At 40.8% G+C, this 27,935-nt stretch overlaps 1 protein-coding gene across 4 annotated transcripts; it reads left to right on the plus strand.

Annotated features, from left to right (window-relative positions):
* Window positions 1-29: 29 nt before the first annotated feature.
* On the plus strand, window positions 30-27,668 carry micu1 (mitochondrial calcium uptake 1). Of its 4 annotated transcripts, XM_028422673.1 has the most exons (14): window positions 30-167; window positions 3,145-3,309; window positions 4,144-4,336; window positions 6,074-6,236; window positions 8,674-8,717; window positions 11,070-11,081; window positions 19,034-19,039; window positions 19,797-19,911; window positions 21,197-21,279; window positions 21,700-21,900; window positions 23,007-23,144; window positions 24,397-24,505; window positions 26,562-26,651; window positions 26,858-27,668. In XM_028422673.1, coding segments are annotated over exons 1-14 (1,482 nt in total). In that variant the 5' UTR covers window positions 30-165; the 3' UTR covers window positions 27,019-27,668. The 4 variants fall into 4 exon arrangements, with proteins under 4 accessions (XP_028278474.1, XP_028278475.1, XP_028278476.1 ...); XM_028422674.1 differs by lacking the exon at window positions 19,034-19,039; XM_028422675.1 differs by lacking the exon at window positions 11,070-11,081.
* Window positions 27,669-27,935: the final 267 nt, after the last annotated feature.

A 27,935-nucleotide genomic window follows, 5' to 3' on the forward strand; every position in this document is an offset into this window, starting at 1 on the left:
AGCCCGTCCTGAGCTGCGTGGGGCGGGGTCTCCACGGTGGCTGCTGGTGAACACGGAACTGCTGTTTGCGCAGCTCCATCTCTGCAGACAGAGGAGCCGCAGACGTACTGTGAAGCGCTGAAGACGTTATTATTCTGGACTGACTGGGTGTTTTAATCTTCGCTAATGTGAGTACCAGTGTTGCTACTATATAAAATCATGTATAGCAAAAATGATGTTAAACACTATAGAAATAGCAGCACTACGCTAACAGTTGACATTGTAGCTTACGCTGACAACTAGCTAACATTAGCATCCCAACGAAACAATTTTCCGAATGCAGGACTGGATAGCTGAGCAGTAACACTAACAAGTGTGTAAAATGAAGACTGAGGTCAGAAACGATGGGTTATAACTCGTTAATAGACTTGATAAAGCTAATATTTTGTCCTTACAGGCCGTTACGAAGTTAACTTGCGGCTAAAAACAACCGTGGGGCTACCACTACATAATGTAAACGTTGTCTCTGTTACATACTATACAACATTCAAACACTTTATGCTTAAGGATTCTGCCATTAACGGTTATAACTAGCTAATGTAGTTATTGTTAAACGTGCCATGCTAAATGTTTTATACCTAAATATTAATAATGATAATAATACTAGGGCCATATAAACATTTAAGCCACACCAGGGGAAGCTTAAAGACAGAGGGTCTGGTTTTTACACTGTAATACTGTTGGATTATTAATGTGTGTCTGCTAAAACTAGAAGATAAACCCCTTATTTTAAACTGCCTGTTGTACATAGTTTCATCACTTGGGTTTATAACATTGATTTTTCTGTTGGGCTGTGAAGGTCACTTGTCAAAAGTAGATAGAACCACAGACAATGTGTAAACAAATGGTGCTTTAATTTAATTAATGAGCCAACTTTTAAGAAAGTTCTGAACCTTGCAACTTTTGAAAGTTTCCTTGTTGTTGTGTTTGTCTGTCTCCTCCTGGTACTCCTGACAATAATCCCATCTCTCTGTTTATACTTAGTGCTTGAAGGCAAAAAAACATCCCAGAGCAACATAAGACCTGCCAAATTTGCTGCTGTTGCAGAAGAATGCAACACTAGTCTGAACTGAGAGGATAAACATCAGTTTTAGTGCCCAGGGCTGTTTAGGTGGCACTGCCCTTTCCTTCCTTTTTTTGTCAGTTAAATGACCAAGAATTATTTTTTTTCCAAGAAGTTGCCAAAAGGCTTACTTGTTGTTTTGGTGTGGTCAGATGAGACTCTGCCTGGTAAAAGTCTTACATGCATTGTGCAGTTTTGCAAAAAAGGGCAGGAGGCAGGAAATGGCATGGGTTGGGTTACAGGTAAACTTCAGTCAGATTGATGCAAAAAACGTCAATATTCCAAATACAATAGAAATAGAATAAAAAAAGATATGAATGGAAAATCAAATTTTGCACATTTACATCATCGTCCCCTTCCTGACCCAGAAACAGTTTGCTGTCTTCTCTGGACAACAAATGATTGTAACTGAAAGGTTCTCATCCAGCAGTTGTCAAAGACTAGCATAAGACTTTTGGCTGTCACTGTACCATACATGTCTGCCAGTGACTTTCATAAACATTTACTTACCGGAGTTGGGGAGGTCTTAATTTATTAAGTAGGTTTTGTAATGTTGTGTATGTATTCTTTGATCCAGCCATTTGGCATCTGGCTCCTGTCTCCAGTTCCAAATAAATTGTGTGCATGTATGCTCACTGTAACCCCTCAGTTCCCATTGTCATGAACTCTTAATTAGCATATGCCATGCCTGCTTCTTTCTTTCTGCTGAGTTGGTTTGACAGTCTGTGCCTGAATTGTTAATAGGATATTGACAGGTCGTCACTGTAGGCCTTGACAGGGTGAACTCCACTTTCCTGTATTTTGAAAACTGCCCACAGTGGGGCTTCTGATACACACCAGTAGGCCTTGCTTAATTGTTAATCATCTTTCCGTGACAAGGATGAATTAAGCGACAGTATGGTTGAAAATGAAGTTCTGGGGCTTAGCTGTGCTGGTGGCAATTAGTTTTATCCCTACTTTCTGTTGTTTATTAATTGAGGAGTGCAAGGATTCCAATACTTTTATGCATTGACTGTTTAAGGTTTGAGTTGTGCCTGTAGTGCAGTATGAAGAGAGATCCCAAGAGCCCACTGTCATTGTTCTAAGCTTTTCCTCCTGAGAGGAGTGTTAATTAGTTTTTTGGAGAAGATTTGCATGGTCGAAGGTTGGAGAAGGAAGAGTGCTCCTAGTGCAGTGGTAGCAGAATGCTGGGTTCATAATTTTCTGATAATACAATTTTTAGTTTGTAGGTTTTAGTCTTGTATGTCTTGTAACAAAATCAATACCTGGATTTATCCATATATATTCTGTATTTGTTTTCTATAATACCATATGCTGCAGAAACCATCCCTAGGTAAAATTGTTGAGCAAGGTATTTGCACCTGTGCTCTATCCTTTACTCAGTATGACACCTCACCTAAATCAATGTAAATTAGATTTATTTCCATTTTAATGCAGCGCTCTTTCATTTAGCCTCATGACCAAGTAGGTCTAGGTTTTATATATAGCCGTTGGGTTGTTAGCACAAATTACTACACAATTAAGTGGTGTGGTCCTTTGGACTGTTGTGGTAGCCATGCTGATTAAAAAGAGAGTGTCAAATCCTGACCGAATCGCCTGCTGTGTCATCAGCAAAGCACTGCGACATGATCACACCTCCTCATCCATGCTTCAGAGTAGTTGCACACATGCATTTGACATTTCAGATTGTCATGTCTATTAACGGTGTTTCTTGGCCCAGGCAATTTAGTTCAGGTTGTTTTCTCTGAAGAGAATGTTGTGCTGTGCCTGCTACTTGAATTCAGGGAAGCTTTGATGTGGGCTCTAACCTGGCTAGTTCTCAGTCTGTGGACTCTGATGAAAAAGTGTGCAAAACTTAAAATCAAACGCCTTTTGCTACACACAGGTATTCTTTGTTATTATACTGCAGTTTGTTAAACGTATTGTAAAAAATGTGAAAAAACAATCCTTCAGCTAAGGTGTGTCATTGCTTTTTACAGGTACTATTCATACCATACTATAGTGTGAACCATCTCTTTTTTACCACACCTTTTCTCCCGTAGGATGTTCCGCTTGCGGGCATTGTCCGCAGTTTCGGTGGGGCTGGCACAGTTGTCCCGGCGTTATCACACTGGGGCAGTGCGAGGGCCAGGCCGCAGGAAGCTGATGCTGGCAGCCCTGGCAGGAGTAACTGGTGTGTCTGCTAGTGCTGGACTGCTGTGGAAAAGGTAGGACTGGATACACAAATGGGCGTCTTCTATACTTCTGAGAAAATAATGATTTTCAAAAACACCATATTTTTCCCTCAAGGTGGAATTTGAATCAAGCTGTTGTGATTGTGATAAGCAGCCCTGTGATTGACTGTAACTGCAGCTGATTGCAGTGTTACTTGGAGTCTAAGCTCCAGGTCTTTTCTTTTAGAATTTACACCATGGATTGCAGGCTACCCTATGAGATACGGTTACCTTCAAATGACGTACATTGAGTGAACTTGATTTTGCTCACAGTGCGGCATTCAGCAGCAGTTTTGAACACATGCCAAATTCGATTCCCCAATTCACAATGTTTTTATCCCGATCAATTTCTTAGGAGGCTGGTGTTTAGTCAAAGCGGTAGCAAGGGTGTTAACATGAGGGCCCTGTGGGGACAAAATGACTGGGTTGCAGAAGGCAGAGTGATGGATGGGGCTTCAGGGTATTTGAGACTGATGGGACGAGACTGTTCCAGGCCTTCACCCCAGGCTTCATTCTCCTTGTGTCTCATTAAACTGAATTATTCAGCCTGCCCCAGACCCAGCTATTTATTATTATTATTATGATTTTTAGTTTAGTCAGAAAATGGTCAGGTGGGAGTTTACTGTGGTAAACCTCTGTACTGAGTAATTGAGCAATACACAGTGCAGCATTTTTTCTACTGCTATTTAACACAACGTAGCTGCAAAACACTGTCTGGTATGTTATGTACATACCATAGAGAATACCATACTTCACTGTCTTATAAGATAACTGAGCTCTGCTTCAGGTGTTGATCTGTTTCTTATTTGCTTCTTTATTGAAAACTAGAGCATATGCAGATGCAGGACCTTATGTTCGACATTCTGAGCAATCAGCTGGAGAGGAACCAGACTTTGTGAACGATACAGACTCGGAGGCAGAGTCGGAGAAATCAGTGGAGCCCAGCAATGGAGATGAGGAAGGAAAAGATGATGGAGATGGGAAAAAAAAGAAGCCACGCTCTGGATTCCGTGACCGCAAGGTAATCAATAAACAATAAACGTTCACCCATTCAGTCAAGTCTCCTTTTTAAATCATCTCCAGAATGGTGTTTTGAAAGGCTCCCCCCGAATAAATAGCCAATATGCTAACACTAGTATATTCTGACAGAATATTTATGGAGACACACACAGGTAATCAGCAGTCTGTGGTCATAAATAATCAAAATATATCGCCTATATAATTTTACTGCTGTTAATTAGGCAACAGATGACAGAGGGCAAACAGAAGAAGAACAAAGAGTCTGATGAGTTTGATTTGATATTGAGTGTGTGATAGTTGGAGCTGGGGGAAAGACAGAAAGAGCTTTGAACAATTGAAGTCAGTTTAAAAATTAAAGGAAATGTGATACAATGGGACAGGTAAATCTGAATTATGAGTGTAGATGTAACAGTTGCACAGTCACTGTCTGAGCAGCAGCCATAGTAAAGCGTGTTGATGAGGTTTTACACAATGTATGCTGGGACTTACTTTAGCGTTAAACATAATTTGTCTTTAGAACTCTGATTTTGAGTTTCTCTGTCCTGTGTAATGGGGACCTTCAGAATAATACCAACTCAAATACAGAATTATGCAGCAGGATAAAATTTTTACTCTAATGGTGTGTTTGAAATTCAGGACATTCACCTCCACTCTTAAAAATGGATTTTCACTTCTGTCTCAGATGTAGCACAAAAATGTTTGAACTTCTGAGGGAGAAGTGTGTGTGTGTGTGTGTTAAATTTGGATGTGTGTATATTTTTTTTGTCATGGAAAGAGCTCAACAGTAGCTTTAAGTCAAATAAACAGATGTCAGTGTGGGTAATGCTGAGATCAGTAGGCTGTCAATCTGAGGAGATAAAAGCGAGGAATGACATTCCAGCCTTTCCATCAGTCAGTCTCTCTGGCATCTGTGCCATAATCTCTCATTCTCACATGGACGGTTGCCTGTGCTGAGGACGTGCCCCTGGTGATTTCCCCAAAGACCATGAAGCTTTGCTGAAGAGTAGGAACAAACACTGAAGCGTGTGAGGATAGTTAAAAAACTTGAGAAGAGTGTGTAATTTGATCCAAGTTTGTGTAGCCCTCTCACGCACTTTCATATATTCTACTTGATAACAGCCTTGAAAAGTCGTAAAATGTCTGGCCTTTTTTTCCACAGGGAGCTTCTGTACACAATCACTCACTGTCATATAAAACAAGCACCTGTGTGGGTTACAGCTGCACACAGCTTCTAAACAGACTGTAAACAAAGTGTCAGTTTTCTAGCTACTTCTCTGTCGTTTAGAAATATTTTGCTGGAAAGTCATTTGCATTGTCAAAACTAACATTGACATGGTAAATGTGTGCAGCACAGCTGAAGAAATTAGTTTTGTATTTCCTAACAGTGTGACATGTCAGTGATGCTCTGGTAATAGTCTGCTCCACAGCTTGGTCTGACTGTGATAACTCTGCACTTTCCTTTCACATCAATCTGTCAGGCAGACTGACCATGAAAACACTTTATTTCCTGTTTTGATTATGTGATAGTTGAGGCAAAAGGTTAATATACCTTCCCATCAGGCTTGACAACTTACTTTCCTGCTGCCACCTTTAATATCTCTTTCACTCCTACTGAACTCGGAGGGACCATTACAAATGGCTGAAATATTGCTGGGTCTTTGATCCTGTTTATGTTAAATTGGTGCTTGTGCTCATGTAAAGCTTGTGTCATTAATTATCCTTTCTGCCTGGCTGTCAGGTGATGGAGTATGAGAACAGGATAAGGGCCTACTCAACTCCAGACAAGATTTTCCGCTACTTTGCCACACTGAAGGTCATCAACGAGCATGGCGATGCTGAGGTTTACATGACGCCCCAGGACTTCATACGCTCTATCACACCTAATGAGAAGCAGCCTGAGAGTGAGTTTCCTCATTTTCCCTTCACCACCTTTGCTCAGTATTTTATACTACCATTCATTTTATCTCCATTTTAGTCATTTTTTTGTAGTCTTGCATTGTCTGCCCCTCATCTAGTATTCTAAGATAAACACCAGAGATCCTGCATATGTCACAGCAGGTTCTGTATGTGAAAGTTGTTTATTGTCAGTGCTATTCAGGGTGAGATGTTTCCAATTAGAAACATCGAGATCATATTACTCCACCTCCCTCCCCCTCTCATGTGCGCCATCCATCTACAGGGACACCTTTAACACTTGGCAGTGACAGTACATGGTATAATGACACCACCAACTGAGAACTATTATCGAGGGGGTGGGGGCAGGGGTGGGCAGGACTGTTCAATCATGCTGAGTTTAGGGAGTCACAACACAGCAGTTGGTGTATCAATTAACGGCTTTAAACCAGAGCAGATCTCAGGTGTCACACATGGAGCCTGCAAGAGATATTTGATCTTCAGCCACAGGAACACTGTAAAGGCCAGGAGGTTCCCTTGGTATAGACATGTTGTAGCACCGACCTTCTCTTGCCATTCCACACCAAAATTCAGTTAGATTTGGGTGAGGTTTTTTTGGATAGAATTATTTCCATCACAGACTCATCACTCTTCTTATTTCACAAGCGTTCATACATAAAGGAGTCAAGCCTGCAGTTAACATTTAATAAGGACTTATCTGAGCCTGCCACATAAATGCTGCCTTTCCTGCTCACCTCAGCAGGATCACCATGTTCAAGTCTTCCCCAACCTCAACCCCCATCCTATTCTAAGATCCTATACCTTTACCATGATATGATTTCCCAGCTCTGTGGTTTGCCCTTCTAAAGTTTCATTAAAATAATGATGAACTGAGCTCTGTTGAAAAAAAAAAAAAAAAAAACGCAGTTGACATCATAGACAGCCATTTTTACTCACACCCAAGTGAGCTGAACCAACTGACTCCCAGATTAATTAGGGTTAAGCTCAGTTGCCGATGTCAAACCCATGCTTTAGTAACGCTCAGCAGATTTTCAAGCCCATAGATGGTGAATTACCCACAGACTTGATAAATAATTTACATGATAGTTTTAGAGATTTTTTATTTTGAATAGCCCAATGTGGATGTGGTCTGGAGGTGCACACACAGAGTAGATGGAGTAACTATGTCCCAGAAGAAAGACTAGACCCTGCAACGGGTAATGATGAAAAGCAATCCAAGTCAAGTGTGATAACGAACGGCCAAAACTAATAGCGTTGTCAGGTCTCAATTCTGTTAGGTTAAAAATGTGAATTTTATGAAGCAATTCTAGATGATTCCCTAGTCATACAGTGTGTGGGCTAAAATCACTTTAGCAGCTGAGTCCTGATATGTCATCCCTTTGCTCCCTTTACCTTCATCTTCTGTCTCTCTATCTAGATTAAGGCAATATGCCAACAAAATGTATTTAAACGGAAGAAAAATGAATTTTACCACAGACAAAATGGAAAGCCATGAGGCTTTTGTCTAGGCTGTTTGCAGAGGTCTCAGTGGGGTTAGGGTTTGTGTGATACTGAGACCAATTTCAAATAAGAAAACTATGTTATTCACTATATTAGTTACGAATGCAATTATAATTCCAGCCCACCCTCCATAAAGCTAATCTGATTTGAGAATAATTTAGTTTTTCTATGTGAATGAAGACCCCTGTGTGACTCTTGGAAGTACTTCATCTTTCATCATATAAAAGATGAGAACTACTGCTTCACCTAATAATCTCAACCTAGATTATTTATTTGAGATAGGTAGGCAGGATTGTCTTTTTCAAACAGAACACTTCATTTTTCAAGTGTATTTCATTTCAATTTTATATAATGAGGGGAAAATCACTTTTCATTTCACACTTTCAGAGAGCAGAATTGTATTCAGCAACAAGATGAATTGATTAGCTTGCACAGAAAAAAATACATCAATGAACTTGTATTTATTTACCAGATTTATCTTTATGTCTAGTCCTTTCACTGAACTGCTTATTCTCTGTATTAGCATGATATCACAACATTGATTTCACTAAGGTTCAAATACAAATACGCTGCTTCATGCAGTGTGTAGAAATACAAAAAATACTGTTGATTTTAGTTTGTGCTGCTAAACTGGATCTATAAAATAAATCTTTATTTGAGAAATGTGCCATAACTGATGATCAGGACACTCAATGCTGAATGCTAATGATTGTTTATTTTAAAGAAGAGGGTAAACAGGGCTGTTAATGACTATTATTATTCCCAAGCACATGTCATTGATTACTAGAGGTTTTGTAACAACAAGTACGGTAAACATAATTGCTCTGCTCCTTGCTGGGCATAAATCTTGGTGCCCTTGTGTGTAACTAGTCTGCCTCACATCAGCTTTGTTAGAAATTGCCTCTCTTTCTCTGTCTTTTTCAGATCTAGGCCTGGATCAGTTCATTGTGAAGCGCTATGATGGGAAGGTAAGAATGGGATTTCTTTGTGATTAAACTGGTGGAGGGGCAGTTTAGCAGCATAGAGTTTAATAAATATGTCTTAATCGTAATCTTGTTTTAGGGAAGCTGCAACTGATGTTTCTGGATTTTGTGTGTATATAAGCTAAATGACTAGAGCCTTTTTCTTGGAAGCTATATTCTAAAAATATTTAAAATATTTATTTTTCTCTCTACACAACTTGCCAACCTATCAGAGCAGTTTATTCCCCTGAACGGCCAATGTGAAAAATGGATTTAAGTATCAGTTCCCCATGGCAGAGTCTGGCCATGCAGATTATGCTCTGGATAATCCACAAACATTCCTTTTCTACATTAAACATAGGAATATATTTCATGAGTAGGCCATTCCAAGTAATCTGAACATTTATTCATGCCCAAAATGTGTATTTTATCTGTAAAATTGTACAATATATAAATGAAGAAAAGCAATTAACAAGTAAACTCATACACAAAATTTGCACAAGCTACTGTGATGGTAAAAATGCCTTCAGCATCAAAACATTCAGTTAATGCCAGAAAAAATCTGGCCATTTCACAAGCAACAGCACACTGCAACGGGACATGTACAAAGTGAACCTCCCAGTGTATAATGACCTATTTAAAGACAATGACAGCAGGTGAAGCTCAGACACAGTAGTCCCCCATGGCCACAGCCTCTGTGCTCTAAATGATAATATTTTTCTGGTCGCAGTCAGGAAAATAGACACCATAAATATAAATCTCCAGCATCATCGTTTTCATTAGTGCTGTCCATGGTATTGATTTGTGACCATTACTGGCCTCTTAAACATTCCTGGGGGCATCTCTCACACCCAGTGTCCAGCCATCCTCTTTGTTTTATTAGATCATAATCAGTGTGATGATTGTACTTTCCAGCATCATTACAAAATGAATCAGCCCCCAGGTTGGTTTGAGTCTGTACCTCATTTCCATATTATATTTAGAAAAACTGAAACCACTCAGTAAGGCCAAAAAAAGACTACAGTCCATTTTACTCCCTTCACACCTCCTTCTGCAGTAATGTACTTTTACTTACCAATATTTCAAAAGTGTATCAACAGAGCAGCTTTGGTTATGACTATTGAAAAATAAATTTAAGATTCAGTGATGGCCCAAAATCAAAATGGAACACTTTTTTTTTATGGCTCTTGTCTGCTTATGTAAATGTCATCTCTATCTCTAGCCCTCGTGTTTCTTTCATTTGCCAGGCAAATCTCTGGACACACATTTCTTTCTCATACTGTATTTAGCATTGGTTGTCCCCAGAGATTTTTCTTCCATGACCAGAGTGGCCCAAGAGCTTCCCTCCCTCTCTGTCTTTGCCCAGAGACACATGCCTCCATCTCATTGGTTTAATGGGCGCCTCTAGCTAGTTGGATAGTTGGAGGAGAAATAAACCATTACTGTTTCCTGCCAAGAAGCCATGAAATCTAGTTCACATGAAACTAAAAACTGCAATGAATTAGACCTAAATGAAATGGCCACAGTGAGCGGTGCAGTATCTGAGGTGTGTAAATCACAGAGGGTGTGGTGAAGTACAAAGGGAGTGTTTGAGCTAAAGTCGATGGTAAAGAGGAGTACAGTGTTGGGTGAGATTAACATGAGAGCTCTCATAAAAGACCTCTGTGTCTCACTCCCCATGGTTAAACTTAAAAATAGCCAAGCAAACCCACAGATTTGTCACGTAGATACGCTTTGGCCACAGTTGAGTGGAATAACATATACAAGTGTAGGTATTTTGAACCTCTCACTGCCTCTCTCCGCCCTTTTCTGCTGACACTAATTTGTTCCAGGTTCAGTCTGTATGTAAGGCAAACAATGCCTTATATGGTTGTTTGACAACTGTTGTTCATATTGACTCATTTGTTTCTGTCGATGGACACGTGTAAAAACTTCAAATGGAATTACTTGTGAACAAAACATATTTCATAATAATAATTGTTAAATTGTGCCTTTTATCTGCTGTTAATTCGTTGCCTCTGTGATTTCTCCTCCTACCCTAACTGTGTGGGCATGCTTTCTGCTGCCGTAATCGTATGTTGATGTGATCTGATGTTGCCATTGTTAACTGTTGATTATTCTCTCATGCTCTCATCCTCTCTCATTCATATAACAAGTAATTCCCCCATTTTCTCTCTCTCCCCTGAATAATCATCCTCAATTCCCTGTCTCTAAACATCCCCACTTTTTCTCTGCCCCAATCATTCCGTCTTTTGACCCCCATTCTCCACCCACAATCCCCCGTCCCTCCTACTCCCCCTCCTCTTCTGTCTCCCTCTTTCCTCATCTCTTTCCTGTTCTGCTCCTCCCTCTCTGCAGGACTTCTGGCAGGTATGGGGTGTGTGCCGAGCAGCATGTATGCACCTGAATGAAAAACTGCACTTTGTAGTCTACTCCCTCCTTCTCCTTTATACCCTTTTCTCTTCTTCCTCTTCTTTTCTATTTTTTTCTGCTTACTGGTTCTCTCTCTTACTCCTCTGTAGTGATATGGAGGGAATAGCTATTCACTGTTGTTAGTACAGGGGAACGGCTGACTAAGAAGTTTTCGTGTTTTTACCACATCTCAGCTTCAGCAAGAGTCAGAGTCATAGCCTCAGTTAGGTTTACGACCACTAGGACTAGGACAGCAGCCAAATTGTGCATTTAATGTATATATTTTCTAATAAGATATAAGTGGACTGCTAACAAAATGCTGAATTTACATCAATCTATCTATCTTTTCTCTTACACCATAAGTTTTTGTAGGTGTTTTACATGCCAGAAGGGTGAAGTCGATCCATTGGAAGTAGAAAAAAGCACCACCATTATCTTTATAGATAATAAGCAGAGTATACCATGGCCATGACTAGTCATTTAAATACTTTAACTACAGTGCAGCTGTACTTTAAACTTTAGTGCATGGCCGTGGTATAAGTACAATAACACATACTGAGATGCCTTAATATGGTAAATAACAAATGCGGTGGAATGTGGCACTACTTGTTGTCAGGTTCTTTACCACCTCTGCCTCATCTGTTAATTTCATATAGGACACTGAAATTGCTTACATCATTTGCATAAATGTGTTTGGATTTCTCCATTTAACTGCATCTCTAGCTTCCAAAACGTATCATCAAAATGCATTGGAGATTTGTGATTCAAATTTTCTGATACACACATTTATGTTTGTAAGTGTAGATAAATGAGCCATGAATTTTTATCTACAAAATGATTTGACCTTTAAGCATTAAGCAATGCTGCTGTCATTCAGGATAATATGAAGATAAGCTAAGCACTGCAGTAGGGCAGGTTACGCCCTGTTTGCCATACAATAAAGGGGAGTGTCATTTTGTAAAGTACACACAAACCCCATTGTGTGCACACTTATGAAATATGCAAATTCATATAATGAATTGCTGTCGGACGTTGTATTGGAGACCTTCCCGATGCCCTTTGTGTGGCTTGTTGGAGGCAGCTGCATGCCATACCTGCCCTGCTGAATTATTGAAAGTGCAGACCATACTTTGCCTCAACAGGGATTATTGAACGCTTCAGCACTGCTACATAATTTACTGCACCCTGGTCAGACCCACAAAGTAAACTTTACATATGTATACTTTTATAAAAAAAATGTTAAGTCTTGCAAAGCTGAGATGCAAAGAGCAGATAGAAGTATTGGTCAATGCCAAATCATTAGCAGTGCTGTTCCCCTGCACTCCCTCTATCTTGCTTTATAAACACATTTTCTCCTCATGCTTTCATTTCTCCAAGAAGTATCAGCTGTAGCTTTCTACATGCTTTGTTGCTCTAGCAGTTTTCCCAGCATGCACTGCTCTTATTGCCTGTCTCTCAAAGAGAAAGTAGCTGATGGTGGCGCCCCTTCTCTGCGCATGGTGGCATCACAGGGTGGTTTTGGACCAAGGGATATGGCTCTGTTAGCTACTGTCAAGGCTGTATTGATGTGCTTGATAGCCTTCACAAATCCATCCTCTGGACTGTCCAGATGTCAGTGCTGCATGACTTCTGTAGAGCATGAGTCTAGAGTTACTGAAGAGAGGACTTGGTCTGTATATCTAAAATGTTTCCAATGTTCCTACATGCTATGGACCGCTCTGTTTGTAAACACTGTCTTCTGTGTGACCTGCTACGACTGAGAGTGGACACTCACAGAGTGTGGAGAGGGGGCTGCTCCAATGAAAACTGTCATGTTCACCTTTTCTTTTTTCACAGGAAGCTCCCAGGGGCTGCTGTTTGGACTGTCACTGACCTCTTTTTTTCATTTTTTGCATTGTCTTTACTTCTCATTCAAATGCACTGAACTCTCTACCACTCTTCTTTAAAGTATTAGAGGTTGGGATGTCTATACATGTGATGAGCTAATTTGGTTGCCCTGATGAGACAGCTGCCATTTCACAGTGAATGACACTTGTTTATTGAGTGTTGCACATAAGGAGCCATTATTCTAAATGTGCGACCAGCATAATTACTAATTAAGTTATTAACTGGACACCTGCTTTGCATTTACCCCTGGGACTAGAGGTGGAACATGTTGACGCTTGTTCCACCCACACACCTGCCTGCCCACCTACATAATGTGGTGATTTGATCTCATAAGGAGAAAATATTTGCTCTTGACCACTCTGAAGGTCATCAATGTGTGTTTGTGGGCAAATGTGTGCTATATCACATAGCATCTGTGATGTTTTTTGGCACTTGAATGTGTTCCATGACCTAAATGTAGTGTTGCAACACAGGGCATGTACACGTACACACTGTCAGCGCTTTCAGCTACCATTCAGAAATGTCAGGTTCAAGTCCGGGTTGACTTTTTACCCTCAAGCCAGTCTATGTGAATGCCCCTTTCCCTGGAACTCGTGTCTGTTATTGTACCTGCCAAAGTGATAGTCACCCTAGAGCTACCACATCACACAAAGCAGCACAAAGAACATAAAGGTGCTGATTGATTTTTAATGCCTTTTCCACCCACCCTCCCCCTCTCTTTCTGTCACTTTGCGCAGCATGTCTGTTACACTGTACACGTCTCATGCTCCAGTGGACCAGGTTCTATTGAGACTCACCTGTGCAAAAGATGAGGACACGCACACGCACGTCACCCTTCCCACACACTTGACATGTTGACAAATAGCATGGGAGCAATTTCCCTTCCTTTGCACTCTGAGCTTTTCATCTTCAGAGGCAGAGCAAGAGCCCTAATTTCATCTCTTTGTTGTAGCACTGAATAAAATGAGCAGACTATATCTTAGAAAAGTCACTGCATCTTTCGTACATTAATTAATATTTAAAAATTTCGACACGGACTCTGTGGCTTATGTCTCATTCTTTCATCATTCACTTCCCTCTGTTACCCTGTTATCGGAGTGTGTGCAGCTGCAGTGTTGGACAGGGGTCACTGATATTATCAATAACAAAGCGCTGCAGCCGGTACATGTTATTAAAGAGGGCCAAGACTAAGCTGCCATCGGTTCCTAAGCCAGGTGCCTGAACACAAAGTGCTAGTTTCAGTAGTGTAACTAGCAGAAAATAAACAAGTGTCATATTACATATTTTTATTATGCAACAATAATTGTTAATAAAAATAAAAATAATTGAATTATATCTCTTTAGCAGCTGCCTGTTTCCTTCATAATGACATGATGTCAGAAACGTGAGCCTTCTAATCAGCACAGCTTTGATGGAAGAATCCATTTAGAACAAAAAACAGAACATAGAACAAATAGAACATAAAAAAGTTATTTTTTTCAAAACAAACAGTATGTTCTTTTGGAAGCAGCAGGAAAGCTAACAATTTTATTACAACTTGCTGAGCCAGAAAAACAGTGGTAGCTTTCAAGTATGACAGCTTACAAAATGCATCTTAACCATTCATGTGAAATGTACAGAAAGACAGAAAGAGTTTTAGCCCTGCGTATTCGTGCTGCTGGCTGTGCTGAACTGGCACACATCACGTTTGTTGGTTTCTTGGAGCTAGGCTAGAAACCCCTCTTGCATTTATTGTGATGCTCTTTAGCCTAGCGCATTAGAGAGATTAGCCCTGATTAAACCTTTCACCCCATCTGTGTGTGCGTGCGTATATGACAGCAGTACATTTCACTGTTGTGCCGACAGCGCCGTCCAGCCTGCAGCCCTGTCATCACTGTGTTTCTGCCTCAGCAAACAGGCTCATTGGGTTGTTCAGTTTGTCATCTGGACACAGCCCCTGGATTTGGCCATAATTTAGCTGATACGTGAAGACATGTATGAACACATGACCAGACTTGAAGCAGAGGTTTAAAAAAAATACTTAGGTTTGCACACACACACACAGACACACACACACACACACACAGACAGCTACGAGTTGCACTGATCAACAGGTACACACAGACAAATGAGGTAGTAGCTGTTAATTAACTTGCTGTAGCAATTAGGTTTGCCGTCATTTGAAAATCAGTGCTTTGGGAAAAATCTATGATGAGTGTTAAATAGTGACTCAAATGTGGTTAGGATCATTTTAGTGATTACAGCCACGTATTTTATAGTCATAATGTCCTTGGGGTCGATGAATCAAAACTGATGAAAGATGCACTGATGAGACACAGAGAATGTGGGGAGGGTAGAACTATTTCTTCTAGATGAAGCTTCTCACCATTTATCTTGTTATTCATCATGCTTGTCCAATGTTGAATGAGGTTTTAAAGCAACCGATATTGCACATCTCGAGTCGGAAACGGGGCTGTGACAAAAAAATTGGGGATAAAAGGGGGGAAAGGCGATAACAAATATGCAGCACAGCTTGATACTTCTGTACCTCTGTGTCTGCTCAAGAGAGTGTGGTGTGTTACATCATACATTTGTCAGAGAGATGTATACTGTGATAGCACATTCTGTATGAGAGTGAAAGCTTCGCTGTCATCTCACTGTCAGTGGAGTCTGTGGCTCCAGTCTGATCCCAAAAGAGAATTGTGTTCTCTTCTGACAGTGGCACAGGCTGCATCAGTGAAAGATAAACACTGTGTGCGTTTCTTTTTTATGTCAATGCACTGTCTAAGAAGTTAGTATTATGACAGAGGTGTTTTAGTTTTCTGGTTCCATCCCTTCTGCTCTTGTGAACACAGTATTTTTCAGAATGTCTGGAAGGGTTTTTCTGGGTCAAAGCTCACTGTGACCTTCTTGGCCAAATCAAAAATTCATATGCTAATTGTGACAGATTTAGGGGTCTAATAGGATTAAATGATGAAATGATGGCATTTCATATTCAAAAGGTCAAATGTCAGCTTCAGCATGTTTTTTGGGACATTATTCAATGCAAAAACTTAGGATGACATTGAGCATTGACAGGGCTCTAGAGTGCGACCATTTTGGGCGCACATGCGACCTAATTTCTCAAAGGTGCAACCAAAAAATATCAGAGGTCGCACTGGTACAACCAGCTGTAAGAGGGAGATACATTCTCCGCGACTCTCAAAAGTCTCCAGCAACAGACACACATCAGGCCCATATCGTGGTCTAAACCAATCAGAGACGGTGAAGGGCGGGACCTCCGTGTGTGTGTCTTTGAAAACGTGTCTGCTGCGGTCAGCCGAGACCGAAAATTCATAAGAAGAACGCGGACATATGCTGTGCAGAGCTGATGCTGTGTGATAAAGCTTGTTCCATACTGCACGATAACAGAGAGATCTGTTCGTGTTCCCGAGGTGACGAGAACAAAGTTCGTTTCGGCCCGGACTTTTTAAAACGTGTGTGCAAAATTCATACGGCCCTCTGACTGCAGCGCACACACAGACAGACAGGGTTTAAAGACGTGTCGCTGCTGAAACCGCAGTTTAAGTGAACATACAGCGGAGGAGCAGGATTTGTTGCTACTATGCGGGTTTTGCTAATTTGCTGTTGACCTGAATGAGTGACGATAACGAGCCGGTCATGTTCGGGGAGGGGGCGTGACGTGCTCGCAGCATCATAACAGACTGAACAGCAGGTCTGAGGACAGTGTTATCTGACCTGTGAGGTTCATCCATGAAGGCCGAGTCACTCTGACTGACAGCAGTCAGCTGGTTTAAGGAGTTATAGAACATGATGAACGCCCATTTAAAAAGTATTGTTATTATCCTGCTACAGTGGAGCATTGTCTGCCAGTATGATATCTGCATACAGCTAAAACTGTAACAGACAGAATGAAGAGTCTGTCAGCTGGAGCTCAGCTTTAGAAAGAGAGGAGACAGAGAGGAAGAGAGGTGAGGAAGATGAGAGAAGAGATACTGTAGCTGCATTAGAAACGTGTTGAAGAAAACAAATATATATCTCAATCACAACTATTAAATAAATAAAGGTGTATATAATTTAAATAATTTTCAATTCCCATTGCCAGATAGATAAGTGAGGAGCGACAGCCAGAAAATACAGAGAGAAAGCAAACAGGGAACTGAAGAGTGCTGTATGAACTTTGAATCTTCATGATGGATTTCTGACAGGCAGACTTGTTGGCTGGTTTGTCCATAATTTGAATAAGTACTATCGGTACATGTATTTATTTATTTTTATTTACCTGTGTTCATTAAACAAGGTCCAAAGTCAGTTTAGGATGATATGTGATTATTAAGCCCGTTCATATTTCCTAGACATCAATTTTTGGACCTCAGTATTTCTAAAACTTTGGCTACAGCCCTGCGAGGCCGTCAGGTAAACAGTGGATGTAGCTGCAGATGATGAGAGAAGAGGAAAAGAACTTCTGCGTTAGGATAGGTGTCAATTTAAGGCCTGATCCATAAAATATATGGACAGCAATTAAAAAACAAACGGCTGTGTGATGCGGTGCACCTAACTTTTGTGCCGGTGCACCCAAGAAAAAAAGGTTAGGCGCACCGGTGCAACCAGTGCAAAAAGTTAGTCTAGAGCCCTGAATTGATTAGACTAATTTTGAGTGCCCACGTGAAAAGTGTGATTGTATAAAATGTGAGAGATGTGTGTGAAGCATTCATGTTTTGGACTTCCTAGTTTCTTTGTAGCAACATCTATATTTGATGGATTGTCTGTTGTCATGGCTGCAACAATGTGTTGTACCAGAAAATCAGCCTAATTGACCAAACGTGAGCACATAAATCAAAATTTGTGTCATGTCTCACTTATCTGAAGCTGGACAGACATGGATGAGTGGTATAGGTATATAACTGCAATTCCACTAAAAGGTTTTTATGGCCACTTTTTGGCCTTTATGTTTGGATTTTTTTTTCCTCTTCAGGGTTGTTTTGGCTTTTCTATACGGGGGTGTTTTTGTCCTTGATGCAGGACACTAAAAAAAGAGTTATTATGCCTAATGTTCTCAAAGCTTCTGTTCTGGTAATTGTTATAGCCCACTGGGTGTGTGAGCTGTTTGTGTGGGTGCATACGTGCCCACTGAAATACGCACTTATGCAGTTGTGTGTGTTTGTTCTCGTTGGTGGACTGGCATTACAACTCTGTCTCACCTCAGGCCCAGAGGGCTTTGCCTATGTGTCATTGTTTCAAACCCAGGAGCCAATACCAACCTCTTTTACTCTCAATTTCTCTTATGATTTTCTGTTTCTATTTGCAGTTACTGGTTCCTTTGTATCACACAAATTCCTTTAACTCTTAAATCACAATTATGACATTGATACATTTCTTTCTCTCAACCAGTAGCACAGGTCCTAAAAATAACTTTTTCTTTCACCCTGACCTCTCTTTCCCACTCCCTTCTCCTTTGATACTGTTAATGTAGATACCATCAATAATGCATCTCATGGTAGAAACTGCTATTTTCTGTCTTTGCACTGACTTAAGAGTCAGTATAGACACAAATTCGGGGTAGTGATACATTTTATAACCCAGTTGTTATACAGAGTGTACTATGAGGAGGGAGTTGGTTCATGGGAGACAATATTGGAAAAAAAAAAGAGTATGACAGGGTTGCCACCAAATTCTGTATTCATATGTTTGTCTTATAATTTAGAAAATGGGATTTGTTGAAGTCTCTCTTCAATTCACTTCAGTTGAAATGTACACTGTATAATCTGCACAGTCCACTTGATTCGTTCAAATTTTTAGCAGGCATTGTTGCATAATCGCAGACTGCAGAGAGCGCAAGACATAATTGAATCCTTGATTTTGAGTGGCATTCCTCATTTGTCTTGTTTTGAAAAAGATGGTTTGTGTGCGTTGTGTGCTGTATGAAACAATATGAATGCACATGTGTCTTTGTCATTCAAGGCCCTGCTTGAAAAAGCAGAGGTCACGATGTTTTCTAACAGTTGTCTCTCCTACCTCCTCTTCTGAAATGGACCTCTTTACAGACGGAGGTAACTCCACAAAGGCCCAGTGTGGCCCAGCCTCCCTCTACCCCTTCCTTCTCTAGGCATGCTCTGTCCCTCTGTTTGGTGGACCGTCCTACTAATGGGACACTGTCTTTCAAGCCTCTTTCACTGACTGTGTAGTGTGCATGTGGTTTAGTCACACTCTCATGCAATGCTGTGAATATACACATGCAAACAGAAAGACATCCAGTTAACTGTGCGTTTGTGTGTGAAAGTCACTGTTATTAATGATTAATACGGAGGGTTGTGTTACAAACATGGTTAATTAAAGGTGTGTGTGTTTGTGCTACAGTCTCTCGTGACGTTTCCCTCTCTTTATGTCCATTTCGCACTGTGAGTACAGCCTCTGGTGGAATAATGTGTATGTACTGACCACAGACTAATTGTTCATCACTGCCATCCTCACCCCTGTGTTCGGCTTCATGTGTATGCAGCACTTGCATGACTGTAATAACCCACCATAACATAGACGTTCTTATGCACTGTGACTATTTTTAGCTTGTGTGTGTATGTGTATGTGTGTGTGTTAGAACAGTGTGTGTAGAGTTCTGTGATTAAGCACCACTGTTCTCTTACTGAGCTTTGCTCTAAGACACACATATACTGTCTACCACACACACACACACACACACACAATTCCACACCTGGGACAGCTGTAAAAGCTATAACACTTTTGCTGAATAATGTGAAATGTTTTTAATGTAACTTTTTTCCTTTTTTTTGTCCTGGCCTGGATGAGCAGAAGATTGCCCAGGAGAGAGAGAAGTTTGCCGATGAGGACAGCATATTTTACACACTGGGAGAATGTGGCCTTATCTCCTTCTCTGACTACATCTTTCTCACCACTGTGTTGTCCAGTAAGTACATTGTGGAATTGTGCAGGTTGCTTAGACATCAATTGTCACAGATGACTGAATTCATTCAATCCCTCAACCTTTAAATCTTGCGAATTAATTCATCAAAATCTAGAAAGATCTCTTCTTCTCTCTGGTTTCTCTCTGGAGTGAAATTCTTCAGTGTGATGTAATGCACTTACAGAGCTAGCTGGCTGTATGGTATAACCTTAGGATCTGTCGGAGGTAATGTCTGTCTACAAAGTTAGCCTCTTTGAAGATGTTGTGCAGATTCTAGCTCTAACATTGGAGCTGGACACAGGGAGTAGATTTCACATTAATGCCTCTGCTCTGAATGTGTCACAGTTCATGATAATGAAAAAGAACCTCAACTCCCTTTTGCCACAGCTAGTAAACTTTTATCCCCAGCTTAGCGAGACCATTTATTATAATCCGTTCATATGGAGGAAGTCTCAAGGGAATTTTTCAAGGACAACTCATTTTTAAGCAGAAAAGACAGGATGCCTTATGGTTGGTTTCAATCCATTTAACACGGCCACGAAAAGAGTACAAAGGAGGACGCTTTTTGTTTACCAGATGCACACATTTGTTTATGGTTTTTACAGTGGCACATGCTGCTTTTACTGTAATCTAAATCTTCTGATATCAATTAAAATGACTATGATCAGTTACTGTACAGTTTGGTTTTAATTTAAAGCATTGAAACGTACTTAATAATATAACAATATGCTGTATATTTTTGTTTGGTTGTAGGAATTATGATCTTTCACAGAAAACCTGAATAATGCTAAGTGTAAAATGATAGTACTCTGCATAGTAAACGTATAGGTGAGGGAATATTATGGAGAAATCACAGTGCGTCTCTGAAACAGGAAGACGTTGAGGTCTTGTAGAAACCAAATGTACTAGGCAATAGTTGCATGAAATCTTTAAGTGTTTTATTTAATGTGGTTTAGTAGTAGTTGTAAATAGTAAATGTTCTGTTACAAAAACATATTGTATTTTTTAAGATGAGCTCATACAGAGTGCAGTCCGCTCAGTCACTTTTAGTTGAGAATGGGGCTTATTGTTTTATATTTGTTGGGCAGTCTGATGATTATCTTCCCTGTGCAAGGCCCCTATCTCACCCTCTGTGAGGAGGAGGCTTTAAGATGCTGCACAGTTGATGTGTAATGACAGAATCAGTATTGATCTCCCTATGTGTTGGGTCGATTCTGTGTGACTGTTGTTTTCATATCGTGATGGATAGATCTGAGAATGTTTCTTTTTTGTGTGCTGTGCTATCCAGCTCCCCAGAGGAACTTTGAGATTGCTTTCAAGATGTTTGATCTGAACGGTGATGGAGAGGTGGACCTGGAGGAGTTTGAACAGGTTAGTGTGTCATCGGCAGTATGTCCTGCACAAACCTGCACAGAATCAGCATATAAAAGAAGATAAAAGCTCAAAGAACCAGCTCAAATGCTTGGACTGTGTTTAAATATGCACAGTAGCTTCTGATTTGCAGTCCAGTAATCCACAATGGCAGGAAATAAAGGTATGCTCCCACACTAATGTCCACCGATGTGACATTTTCTACAACAATAAACAGATAAGGGCATTGCACTGTAGTCTGTGATGATATCAGTACCTTTTCCACTGGATCTATTACACACAGTCGTACATGCACAGTATCATTAAAGCAAAAGGGTTTTCATCTTACATCTCATTGTAAAAGACAAATTGACTGCCTCATTTTAAGTGCTTTGAGATTACACTGCCACTCTAACTGACATGGTCTCCCTACATTTGTAGGTTCAGAGTATCATCCGTTCCCAGACCAGCATGGGCATGCGACACCGTGACCGTTCCACCACAGGAAACACTCTGAAGACAGCTGGCTGCAGCTCTGCTCTCACCACCTACTTTTTTGGAGAAGACTTGAAGGGAAAACTGACCATTGGTAGCTTCCTAGAGTTTCAGAGGAAACTGCAGCATGATGTGCTCAAACTAGAGGTGATGAAATATCTTAAATTATAGTATGTATTAGTTAGCGTACACTTGTTGTCAGAGTCAACCAACAAGTAAAGCAAAAATCATTTGAGTCAGGGGAGATGCAAGGAACCACAGACAGGTGTGAGCAATACACTACAGAAAACGAGGGCTGATGATGACAGATTTGCTTGGTGGATTGTGTGTTGGCACTGGTCAATGTCTCACAGCAAGATTCTATAGTAAAAACTGACTAGCATTGTTGAACATATGGTGTTGTTGTTAATTAGCGCTGGTACTACTGATACACTGAAGCATAATAGGCAATGTTGTATAAAGCTTCAAGAATCTGAAATTTGAGCATCTGCCAGAAAGGAAACACATCCTGTCAAGTCTTAATGATACCACAGTGCTATAAAAGTGGAATCATAACACATCATATTTTACATAATTAACATATGTGTTTCTGTGTTCTTTTTCCTCATGTCTCATCCACAGCTGAGGTTGCAGCTCATTCAGGGATGCATTTCCTCTGTCATTGTAGTTTATGCAGGATATATAACTCACTTATTTTGTATGCCTACGCCGATGAATTTGTAATCTTGTTTCAGGGCATAGTATATAGATTTATTTAAAGGCCTGTAATTTCTTTGACCTGTAATTTGATAAAGCATGACTTACTGCCCAGATCTACTGTCCTCAAGAGGCACTTAATGTTTTCATGGATGGTCACGTCACTCCTGACAATTCCACTTATTTTGTCTTAATCACATGCTGCCTGACAGAAGCGTAACAAATTAACATTTTGAGGGCTCAACGAATTCAGAATGAAACAAGGGAGGAAGCTCGGTGGCTTCCAAACCTCCTTAGACATCAATCTACTGTATTGACCTGACACAGCCCAAGCCTGTTGTTGTTAAGCATCTACCAATGTAAAACTGTAAAATCTGAACATGCAGATTTAATGTCACCAATGCCATTTGCAAGTATGATTCAACTTGAAGCCTGACACCAGTATTTACTGTTTCCCATCTCCCCACGCCCCCCTCTCTCCTCCTATTAATTTGTTTGTCCCTCTGCATAGCACTCAATCTCCATCTGTCTCTCTCTTTTTTTCTCCTCCCCTCCAGTTTGAGAGAAACGATCCAATGGATGGCAGAATCACAGAGAGACAGTTTGGGGGTATGCTGCTGGCCTACAGTGGTGTCCAGTCTCGTAAACTCAAGGTGATGCAAAAGGGCCTGAAGAAAATGTTTAAGGATGCACAGGTAGGTTTGTGTTTTTTTTATTTACACACTCTGGGATAAATGATAGGGTACTCTGTGGTGGTGTGAATGTTTTAACTAATTGGCCTGCTTTGGAGGATGCATGACAGACGGTGTGTGCCTGAGGGAGCAGGAGATGTGTGCTGGGACATTGTGTTAGTGAAAACAGGGATGAGAGGTAATACATCACTGTGAGTGGACAGCACATTCAGCACCTGACGTTATCCACCGGACCGACAGTCACTCTCCCCCACTGACATTATCTCTGTTTTGTGATGACTAAAGACAGTGCTGCCACCGCTCAGCAGAAGTTAGCTCTTCATCCCTTTCTGACTTTTTCTACAGGATTTTTCTCTGTCTCCCTAACACTGCACACAGTGTTTTCTCCTCCTCATCTACCCTTCTATCAACGGGAACAAATAGATGAAAAATGTAAAAAATATACAAGATGTATTGAACATAAAACTCAGCTTAGTATACGCATCCGATTTGCAACTCTTTGCCGGTTATGTATCGCTGTATAGAACCCAATATATCAACTGTCTAAAGGTTTGGCCCATGTATATTACATCCCCAGAGGACTTGCAGCTTCTATGTAAGTTTTTTAACTTTACAGATAGCAGCCATCATAGAGTAGTTTGTTATTATACATAGAGCAGTACAGATGTACAGCGATTAGCAGAGAAAAGAAACACAGGCTGTTCCTCCAAGTCATGAGGAAAAGATGAAGCTGGGTGCTGCCAGAGATGTGTCTCTCTGAGGAATTTAACTGCAGTAAGCATCTCTCACTATCCTTCCTGTTTCTGCCATTTACCTCACCCTCATCCTCTGTCTCTCAGCTTTGGCATTACCTGTAACGTAGATGAGAAAAGTGTTATTTACTGCCTAAGACCAGCTGCTCACTTTACTTTGCAAATGAGCTCATCAGTACTGCAGCAGCTGTGTGGCTGTGTGTCTGTTCACATGTGTGTATGTGCATGTGTGTTTTAGACCGTCTGTTTCCCTGTCGTCCACAGCATGCTGTGCATCCATGTGTGTCAAAGGCTTCTGCCTACTTCCTCTTTGTCATTTGTGTCACACTGCTGAGCTACTCCCAAAAATGGCATTGTGCTGTTGCAGCTCTTGTCATGACATTTGGATGACTTTTCACAGAATTCCAATGCTCTGGTGGCCAAACAGGTCAAGCTGAAGGAATGGTGTGCTCCTGGTTTGTCATAAGGTTTTTTCACTCATGCTCCTCTTTCATATTTTACAGGGCATCACATTTGAAGAGGTGGAGAACTTTTTTACTTTCCTCAAGAACGTTAACGACGTGGACACAGCTCTCAGTTTCTACCACATGGCTGGAGCCTCTATAGATAAAGGTACACCCACAGTTGCCCTTTTCCTTTGACATTCTCTCTATCCTGCTAATTACTCCCCTTTAGACTTAACTGTTGTCACTTTCATCCTTTGCCTCTCAAAGCTGTTAACACTCAGCCAGCCAGATCTGCTTCCCACATCTTTTTTTTTTTTTTCGCCTGGCTTTGCTCCCAGTTCTAGCTCAGCCATTTGTCATCTGTTTGTCCATCCATCCGTTTATCTACCACCTCTTCCCTTAGGCCTGCAGGAGCGTGCATATTTATATTCAAGAACTGCTTATGCACACATAACAGATCACTTCCTACTTACACTGCAGGCTACTGATTCCCACTGACACATTCCAGGAGCACCACTATACCAGGATGTTTAGGACTGGGCTGACCCATCATTTAACGGTTGCACCCTTCCAAAGTACCACAAGGCAATGCATTAAAACGGTAATCTTCAAGATTACAGTGCTGACTTATTATGCACTTTTTGTTACATTGTAACAAGAGGGAGATTGAGGCCGAATGTGGAAGGAATCAATTTGGAAAAAACCTAACACATTTATTTCTCCCTTCCTACATTTACTCACTTTACCAGCCATGGTCCAGATCCCTTATTTGTAGAAAGGCAAAATCAGGTGAATAGGACCATCTTCTTGGATGTAATGTGTGTGAGGCCGAGGGAGTGGTTGAATGCACAAAGGCTAATGATGTCCATTTTCTCAACAGTTGCAGTCTTCTTCTGCTCAAAACAGAAATGCCACAGATGTTATTGGTTTCAAACGTTCTGCATATCCATGCAAAGAGTTGAACATTAATGCAACAAGAGCCTCTATTTCTGTCGCAGGCTATGGACTTATCAATCAGCCGTCATATGATACGATCCTACAGTAAACCCTTATTAATACAAGAAATGCAAAAGTACAAAGTACTGCAGCTAATGGTTTAATTACCACACAGTGTGGTTGTGCCATTTTGTTTACTATGATTACTCAAGAAGACTAATTACTATGTGTGAAATCATTCATTAAATCACCATGTTTCCTTCATCTGCCTCAACATATTCATTATCAAACTGAATTCATTTGTCAGATCCTAACAATGCATGCCAATTTATTGTGGGAGCAGCACAAGGCAGACAGGACCTGTAGGTTTTGTTGGATGAATCAGGATTTCCTTCATGTATCGTAGTGATTCAGCTCTTCAATAGGCCCCCATATGTTTTATGTCTGCATATCTATTTGTTACGATTCACTGATGAAGCAGCTGCAGCACTAAGGCAGGGTTTACCCCGAGGTGCCTGTTGGCAACATTTGGTTTCAGCTGCATGTCTACACAGAAACAAGCCATGTATGTTGTCAGTATAGTTTGTGATTGTGTCGTAGAGAGGTATTGAAAACATCAGTCTGCTGTGGGTACCTGGCATACATCTGCAAATTATCCGCATCCTACTGTGGTCCACACACTAAGGATCTCGTATTATTCTCTGCTCTTTCATGTCTCAAGTTTTTCTTCGCCCCTTTCTTTCATCTGCTCATCTCTCTCCAATTCAATGATTTCACACCCTTTTAGTACAGTTTTGCACATGTGGGTGTATAATCTGGAACAGCACATTGTCTTTCCTAAAGGTAGAAAAGAAGGCCACTAATGAGGTTCTGAAGTGGTGCGATTTCACCATTTGCAGGGACATTTTTTGTTCATTCTTTTTTCGTTTCTTCTTCCACCTATTCAAGTCTCTAATTCTTGTAAATGTCATCATGTTGGTTCCTCTAAAATGATTCTAAAGCTTCTATGTGTACAATCCCTTTTCATTGTACACCCCCATTCCTCAGCTGGCCTCATTCTGAGCTTAATGTCCTCATGCTGTCTGCTCCTCTTAGCCCCTCTTCCTCTCTCTTGTGTCTATCAGATAGTCCCTATGGTGAATGGAACCCTGCCTTCTATTGATCCAAAGCTGTTTGATGCACACACAATGTTCTCCAATTGGGCCATTTATGAGCTGATGTGTGTGAGTCTGTGTCTACTCACACCTTAGTTACAGTGAATCCGTCTCTTCTCTTCCCTCTCTCAGTTACCATGAAGCAGGTGGCACGCACTGTAGCCAAGGTGGAGCTTTCAGATCATGTGTGCGATGTTGTGTTCGCTCTCTTCGACTGTGATGGTGAGTAGGTGACAGCCTCATCATACCTCTCCGCTGTAAATATTTATGGAAAGCCAATAATGCCTCTGGAGGTGGAAATCATCAATAAATGGAAGTCATCTCTGTCTCTTACCTACTCTTCCACTGTTATTTCATCATCTCCCTCCCCTGTCCATCACCCCTCTCTTTGCACCCTTCTCCTCTCCCTCTCTGTCTGTCTTCCTCAGGGAACGGAGAGCTCAGTAATAAGGAGTTCATAGCCATTATGAAGCAGCGGCTGATGCGTGGGCTCGAGAAACCCAAGGACATGGGCTTCACTCGGCTAGTACGTGCAATGTGGAAGTGTGCCCAGGACACCGCCTGGGACTTTGCCACACCAAAGACATAATACAGACAGCTGTGGGTGAGAATCAAAGACAGCGTGTGAATAAGGCAGCATCACCAGTAGCATCAAAGCATTCTCCCCCTGACAGGTTTCCAGCATTTAAATTACAATTAATGCATCAACCTCATTAAGACTGCAGGTCTGTGGGGCACGATCAATCATTAACGCATGTTGATGTAGTTCAAGCTATCAATATAGTGACTGAAGCATCCTGACGCAGTGCAGTCTGAGGCTTCCTGGGTAAGGTATCATGGGGGAACTGTATATTATAAAATATACAAAGTTTATATGTTTATTTTTTTTTTTCATATTCTATAGAAGAAATCAGCTTGTAACTTTTTGGCAATAAACAGCACTTTCCAATTCTGTATTTAACACGAGACAAGAAAAGGAATCAATCATATTTGACCTTCAAACACTGCAGTAAGTCTTCTCTATACTGAGAACAGACCTGTAATGTTAGCACCTCTTCTCAGTCTGCTGGTTCCAGCTGCATCTTTATCCCCTTCATTTCTAGCCCATAAAAGATCAACGATGCTCATCTTACTCTCCTGTTCTGTGTGTATCACTCTAATTATTATTACTCACTGAAACACTTTATATAAGATGGATGTTTGAAGAAATGCTCTATTAAAATGTTTTAATAATGTAAATTTGATTAAGCTTGATGTCTAAATGACTGTGTTCGGTTTGACTTGTGAGTCGGATTGTTGTCCTGCCATGTTCTCATTTACTCTGAGGAAAAACACAGTGGGGGGATTACCAAGACTAATCTATGGGGCACCAAGGAAATCATTTGTCGCCTGTAATGAAATGGGTTGTAACATTTTTAGGCCAAAAAAAGGGGGAAAAAAGCAGGACTGATTATATCCATGGGCTTTGAGTGCATGCCAAAGGAAGGAAATTATGGTTGTGTGTGT

Source organism: Parambassis ranga, chromosome 15 (genome assembly GCF_900634625.1).
Source record: "Parambassis ranga chromosome 15, fParRan2.1, whole genome shotgun sequence".
NCBI classification, from domain to species: domain Eukaryota; kingdom Metazoa; phylum Chordata; class Actinopteri; family Ambassidae; genus Parambassis; species Parambassis ranga.